The 7,835-nt window shown below is 38.8% G+C and overlaps 1 protein-coding gene across 1 annotated transcript in view; it reads left to right on the forward strand.

The window, feature by feature from the left end:
• Positions 1–7,739, forward strand: part of nos1 (nitric oxide synthase 1 (neuronal)) — a 49,873-nt gene extending 42,134 nt beyond the window's left edge. The window contains exons 25-29 of the mRNA XM_034090960.2: positions 1,309–1,430; positions 1,714–1,862; positions 2,576–2,770; positions 3,532–3,650; positions 4,779–7,739. Coding sequence (XP_033946851.1) covers positions 1,309–1,430; positions 1,714–1,862; positions 2,576–2,770; positions 3,532–3,650; positions 4,779–4,794 — 601 coding nt within the window. The 3' untranslated portion in view covers positions 4,795–7,739. The remainder of the gene's footprint in view (positions 1–1,308; positions 1,431–1,713; positions 1,863–2,575; positions 2,771–3,531; positions 3,651–4,778) is intronic.
• The last annotated feature ends 96 nt before the right edge of the window (positions 7,740–7,835 follow it).

Here is a 7,835-nt window from a genome sequence, read left to right on the forward strand (position 1 = left end):
CCGGGTTTGCAGAAAGAAGAATGGAGAGAAATATGTGGAAATAATACCATAAGCAAAATGTTACCTCTCATTTATCATATATGAAGAATTCATTTTCACAAATTGATTAAAGCCAATCTTAAAATGATTTAACAAACGCCTGTTTGCGACTCCTCAGTGCACACAAAAACATAACTTGGAGAAATAAATAAATACGGATATGTTATTGAAAACCACCTCGAATATGTTGTGTTAATGTTATGAAATGTTTTCTCATAAATGATGCGGTGAGCAGAAGGACAGAATTACGTCTAAACTGACGCCGTTTTGCATTTCAGGTTGTAGATACGAGCATGGTTTTATATACTAGCCTATCATGTTTAATCGTGTTTTATGCCGTTTGCCAAGACTTGATAAGTCGCTCGTAAAACACAGGAGGTATGGAAGCTAAGAACACCATATGTGGTAAATTGTACAGCTAATATAACACATTAGTTGTATTTCCAGTCGTCATGACTCCACACCGGGGGGGATTCCCCGTTCACTTCTTACAGTTTCTCATCAAGGGTGTGTCTCCTGTCCCCGGTACAAACACACTGCCTGAGGAAGGCTGTGTATTTATGTTGTCATTAACCTTTTTCGGGCCATTTATTTATTTATATTGGTGACGATCCGACCTCCATGCTGCTACTCTGGTTCAAACTGCATCCACCAAACAATATGATTTATCTCCACCTCCCCAAAATAACCAAAATCTGACACGGTGTGAGATGTCTGTTTTAGCTGTTCTGTCGTCATTTCCTGCTATCTTCTTCATGCAGTCAGTCAAAATGAATGAATGAATGGGCGTTTCTTTGACTGTTTATAGGCAAATATGGGCGTTACGTGAAGCCCGCAAAAGCTGCACCGCATTTCGAGTCGGTTGTGATTTATAAAGGGAAACCGGCGTAGGAAGTGCTGTACGCACTTTCCTCGCCGGTACGCAATGTTAGGTGAATCGGAAAATGTCGGGAAATTTCTGTACCTATTTTTTGGATTTCTACTACGTAAGCAACCTACGCACGGCGTTATAAATGAGGCCTCTGATCAGTGGGCTTTGTAGGTTTTTTGTTCATGTTGGACAGACCCAGGGTAGCTGCTTCCAGTCTGTCTACTAAACTAAGTAAGCCAGCTGCTGCAGTTTCATATTCAGCTGGCAGACACCAGAGATCATGTTCTTTTGTCAGACAATCCAGAAACAGAATACACTTTTTCCCCAATGTCGAAAGATTAGTCATCTCTTTTATTACATGTTTGCTTCATTTTTTTTTGTCTAATGAATTACTTTAGTGCACCATCATTCCGACTTCCCAAAGACAAACAAGCACCTTGTATCCTGGTGGGCCCGGGAACAGGTATCGCCCCTTTCAGAAGCTTCTGGCAACAAAGACTATTTGACATTGAACACAACGGTTGGTTGTTTTTCTCCTTCCTTATGTATTGTTATCTTTGAGAGAGGCGTTGCGTTGGATTGTCCCTGTTGAACATGAACTAGCTAAAGGAATGTATTGATTGATGGCTTATTATAAGAATATCAAGGATAAATGCTATCATGTGCACCTCGCATATATATCGTATTAATGGAAGTCGTATCAGAGATCAAGATTATACACAAAACGGCAGATTGTTTCTTCATCACCATTCAGAGCAGCAAAGTAATAATTCATAATTATAAATAAATGTCATAATTTTTAGGAATGGAGTCGTGCCCCATGACCCTGGTGTTCGGTTGTCGGCAGTCTGAGATGGACCACATCTACAACGAGGAGACCATCCAGGCCAAGAACAAACAAGCGTTCAAGGAGCTCTACACGGCCTATTCAAGAGAGCCCGGCAAACCAAAGGTACAAGCACTAAACATTCCATAGCTGTGGATGAGTCAGCAGAATGTTGGGTTGCTGTGTGGGTTTAAAATAAAATTAGAGTAGAGCAAAGGCTGTATAAAAATGCTGTGCTTGTATTCAGGAGATAGTTCACTCCGATTCTCAATTTGGCGATTTTCTACAGTTGATCCCAAGGTAAAGTTATTATCTCTGCAGAGGAGGTTATGCTTTCGATTAATTAGCAGGATTTATGAACATGAAGATGAAGATTGGATAAAGGAAGAACACATTAATTGGAAAGCTGTTCCAAATCATGTGGTGGATAAACTAGTAATGTTTAAATGCTGTTAACATTGTGAGATAGGGCATTTGTGCTGCTTTTATTTAATGTTGGAATAAGTGGACAAAATGTGTTCTTTGGGAAATTCCTCACTATGGAAATGCCCAAGGAGCACTTGACTGCACAATCAACCTTGGCTTAGGTATGGACTCTCTAATTGCCTTTTATATCTAGCATTTAGTTTGTATCCATCTTCTAGGTCCTCCTTATATAGAAAGATACTTTTCCAATGTATCCAACACGCTTTGAGCTTGCAGTTTGCTACTTTATTTAACTTTTTTCCCTTTCTGTCATTGTACAGTACTTCTGACTTTTCACATCGTTTGCTTCCCTTACTTGTCTCACACTTGACTTCCTAATTCACGCCCATCATTCCCCATTGCCTCTCTGTCAGAAATACGTACAGGATGTACTGCGGGAGCAGCTGTCAGAGACGGTGTACCAGTGCCTGAGGGAGGAGGGAGGACACATCTACGTGTGTGGGGATGTTACAATGGCTGGGGATGTTCTCAAGACCATCCAGCAAATCATCAGGCAGCAAGGCAAAATGACCCTGGAGGATGCTGGCTTCTTCATCAGCAAGCTGCGGGTAAGAACAAGTAGAGGTCACCGTGCAACATTATCACAATGATGTTCACCATTATAGGGTTGGAATATTGGTACTGTTAGGGTCAAAGGTTTGAATCCTAGATGAGCTGTGAAAAAAGTGAATATGAACAGGCGAGGTGTTACAGGTTAGCTTCTTCACATGAATGTAACTGAGTGCTAGCGTGGAGCAGTCGAAAAACAGAAGGTGTGTTGAGTCAGGATAACTTGTGAAAATGAAGGTTAAAAACACCCCCACTGGCTCATATATTCATGTGAACTCAAGGGTAACAGGCTATAAATAGAAAAAATGACATGTTTCAACAAGCCTACAATTAACACACTTACATGTGTGGAATACAAATTGACTGAAGAGGCGTTTTGACTGTTCAGTGAATCTGTCCATTATAACAACTGCAGGCTTGTAAACACAGTCCGTAACTCTGTCTTTCTATATTGTAAGAGTGGATAAAGATATCTTTAAAATCTCTAAACTTTAAATAAAAAGTACAATTTACTTATACATTTTAAATTCCATGTATGACATTAAGACTCCCAAAGCGAGCTAAGAAGTATTCTGAAACTATAATATATCTTAATTGCATGCTCTTATTGTAAAAGTCTCCTCTGGCTGTGTTTAAGATTTGATTATACATGGTATTATTTTCCTTCTTTAAAATCAGTCCTGTCATTTACTGTGTAACAATATAAATTTCATATTCGTGTCCCCTTTTCTCTTTACTTTCACCTTCCCACCGTATCCAGGATGAGAACCGCTACCATGAAGACATCTTTGGAGTCACCCTGCGGACCTATGAGGTCACCAACAGGCTTCGCTCAGAGTCCATAGCCTTCATTGAGGAGAGCAAAAAGGACTCAGATGAGTAAGTGTGTTATTCCATTTTCCCTAGGGTAATTCAAAAGTTTATCCTAAAGCCAATATGTATGTCCTTAGCACATTTCAAGGCAATAATCTTAGTGGATAAAGACTTATCTTGCCTGTAACATTTTGGCTTTTGCATGACACGAAAGGCATCCATAGTAATGGTATAGTAACTTTCCCAGTAGATTTTGACATATCTTATCTACAAATGGATAGTTGGAGTCACCAGAAACGGAAGGATTCATCCGCTTTGAGTCATAAAAATAAGCATCATTTCTTATAAAATATCTTCCTCAGTTATTTAGCCTTTTGCTAATTTGGTTATCCAAACGTGCTGACTCAGGCATGAATCATTTTATTTTTTTCATTTGTCCATTCATGTCCCCCTTTGCTTCATCATTCATCTTTTGGATTCGTTGTGGAATTTAGGACGCATGGTAATGTCTTTAACCTTGAAACCAGGATTACTCACTCAACTCATCCACAACACAGCTGAACAGCGTGGGATGCTTAAGATCTATGATGTGCTTTAGTAATCATGTTATTTATTTTTATTTACCAGACATCATTTTTTAACCACTCCGATATGCCAGATGGGTAACTCATATTATAAGAGAGAAAATGTTTTTTTGGCACAGCCCATTTAGATTTATCTCATTGATTGACTAGGGCAGTTTTTCCTCTGAAAGACATTTGTATAACTCCAATCTCCAACCTGTAGTTGTTGGCGGCCCCGATGTGTTATCGCTCCTCATTTCAGATGAAAACAGAGTGGGTAACCATAGAAACCCATGGAGAGGGGCCTTTAAACTAACAGGATTAGAGTGAAAGCGAGTGGGTCTGCTCCATTTCTGTTTTTGTTTGTCGTCATTTGTGCACATTGAAGATTAGACACTTCATATACTCTTGCCATGAGAGCAAAACAAGGGCCCTACATATCCACTATGGCTCATTAAGCCCCAACATAATGCATCACAGACGATGGCTCCTGTGTGGATTGTCACTTGAATTTCACATTTGGCCATCAAAGCCCCGGTTCGTTGGATGAGTAATGACTGTAACATCTCTATTTCCATGTCTCTGCTCTCTCTGTCCATCTTTCTGTCTCTCCTTCTGTCTCCTCTCTCAGGGTTTTCTGCGTGTAGGTCCATGAAGCGGCGGCTTTCTGTCGACAACCAATCTGGAGGACAAAGCAACACTGGTTAAAAAATACTGTGCCAATTTTTGTACTGTAAAAAAAAAAGAAAACAGGTTTCTTTCTTTTTTTATACCACTTTAATGTTTTTGTTGGGCTCTGCGATTTTGTCTGTAGCAAGTTGGAAATGTTCTGTTCTCTGAAAATCTGTTTTGCTTGTTGATGATACTTCCAAAAATTATTAATTGATCATTTTGATTCATAATGTGTGCACCTAGTGTAATGACCTGCCTCATTGTGAATGCATGACCAAGAAGAGAATATACTCAAGAAATATAATATACTCGGTGTTATTGTTACAGTTAAAAGGCTTTTATTGGGGTTTCCTATTTAAGAGTTAAAGTATGGCATTGATAACAAACCCGCAGATGTTTCAGAAATACGAATTAAAGGGACATTCAGAAAGGATTCAAATCTATTGGAGCTGGGGTTTTATTTAGTTTAATGAAAAAGTCAAATGGAGAGATGATTCAAAGATGTACAGGCATGCAGATAGAAACAGCTGAAAGACAGATATTGTGCAAGCTCATTTGGCATGCTAACAGGCAGCCCTGATTATGAAAACAGCGATTTTGTCACAGCCTAAACTACCATATTATATAGCTATTTACTGGCACTCAATCAAAGCGCATCAGCCTCTGTGCTAGCTCTCTTTTTATTGGCCTATCCATTCTCCCAACATCATTATGGTACTCTGTCTCCCAGCTGGTGTTTGTCCCACCAACAGCAGCTGCATAGGAATTTGGAGGTCAACCAAGAAGCAAAAAGGCTTAACCTGATTCATATTTAAAGAACTCTAGTCAATTCATTTTCAGATTTTAACTATCTAATCATTGATGTGTTTGCCCCAATCAAATATTATCCTAATCATATATCAATCATATAATAATGCTGGATGCAACATTGTTTTGACATTTCTTGATTTGCATATTATTGTTCAATGATCGAATCATTAGTTTATAAGTTAAAGGTGTTATGTTGGGTATACATTGATCTCTATTGCCAGGAGTAAGATAAGAATATTGATACCACTACTTTTTGCTATGGTTAATGAGAAGCTACATTCAACAGCCCGTTTGAGGCATTCAGACAGACAAAGCAAGGATTTCTTTGATTCAGGGGTGTTCTTTCATGTCTAAATGCAGCATTAGCTTAGCATAAACAGTGGAACCCTAGGGAAATGCAACAATATCTCCCTACCAGTGCCCTAAAGGTGAACTGTTTCCCCCCCGTCACGCTGCGTTATCATATGGGGACATTACATATGTGGTTAAACTCCATTATGCTAAACTAAGACCTGCGTCCTCATTTGTTGACATGTTTTTCCTGCCATCTGTGGTAGCAGAAGCATATTACACAAATCAGAGTTAAAACAACATGGCAGTCATCTCAACACACCAATCCTACAGCCAATTCTGAAACAAATGGAGGCTTGGTGTAAGTTGTATGATTTGTTATAGTTTGGCTTCCAACAAAAGTGCTGTGTTTCAAATAGTTAGCCTTAAACATGTTGTTTATTCAGTTACATTTGGATAGCAAAGCTAACCGTTTCCCAGTCTTTATTCTAAGCTATGCTAAGGCTCCTGGCTGTAGCGTCATATTTACCATAGCACAACATCAATCTTACTCTGTGAAACGTTTCCTTTAAAAATGACATGTAACAAAACATTTTAAGCTATTGAGTTTTGAAATGTTTATTTATCCACATCATAACCCCCTATTCCTCTTGCCTTACATTAACTATCTGCCTAGATACAGCATATCCATTCTCTTTTGCCCCTCTGCATGATTGTGCACAACCCTAGGCTTACACGCCACCCTTTCACTGTGATCTCACACACCTGCTCAGTAGCATCCGCATGCGTGTGTATGTGCGCGTATGTGCCATAACAATTCAGAAGTGTGTATCTCTATAGGAGTGGGATTCAAACATGCATGTGCTCAGGTGTATGTTTTACATGACGATTCTGCTTGTTTGTTACCTTGTCAAACAGTCACATTTAAAATAAGCATACATTTGTTGCTCTGTGAGTCACACAAGCCTGCAAATCTTACAGATGGTATTTTGGTGGAAGGAAACTGCCCACATGGCTTTTTAAGTTTTGATCTCAGCAGTTCAGTACTATTGTTATGATAAGTACCAGTGATGTTTTTCATTCAGGGTCAAAAGGCAATCCCGCTGTGGTCATGTTCTGCTTTCCAATGCATCAGGGTTGTACATTGAATATATTGGTGGAGGGGCCACATTGTTTCTTGATCACCCACTCTGCAGTAACTTGTGGCTTTTCTTGTCTGCTTCTGAGTCTTGTCTGTTCTCTTTATTTGTCTTTGATTCAAATGTAAAGGTGACTGTTAGCATGATAAACAGATTTCAATGTGATTTTCAAACGTCCCTCACAGCTTTTCGTTTTCAAGACAAACAATTGATACATATAGCTTCTATATATAGCTTCTATAGATATATATTCAAAGTATAAAATACAAAGAGTACTACTTCGATCTTTTCTAAGAATGTATTTTGATTATGTAAAGGAGCACTTTGATTCTGCTTGATTTAAAAAAAAAAAGAACAAAAAAAAGCCTATTCTGCGGTTTAGGGTTAAAACGGCAGCATTAACTAAATGCATGGCGATCTTCTCTCTCCTGCTTATATTTTAAAAGCTCTGTCTATTTACCAGCACTGTCAGTCAGTGAGACTGTATTGTGATGGGGGAGGGGGTTTCTTTGTCTGTGTTTGCATATTGCTGCTGCTATAAACAACTCTGATCCAATCAGCCTCTGCTATAATGACCTTTGTTGTGTAATTGATTGAGGATATTCCATTTTAATGCATCCACTGCAAGGACTTTGCATTTACTTTCAAATAAAGAGAAACATTTACAGAATATGTCAACACATGTGTTTTGTCTGTGATTCTTGTTTATATAAGAGAGAAGCGGGACTGAACAGGTTTATTCCTGCAGTATATTGTTTAATTTTGAAGCATTTTAG

Source organism: Pseudochaenichthys georgianus, chromosome 9 (assembly GCF_902827115.2).
Source record: "Pseudochaenichthys georgianus chromosome 9, fPseGeo1.2, whole genome shotgun sequence".
Classification (NCBI taxonomy): domain Eukaryota; kingdom Metazoa; phylum Chordata; class Actinopteri; order Perciformes; family Channichthyidae; genus Pseudochaenichthys; species Pseudochaenichthys georgianus.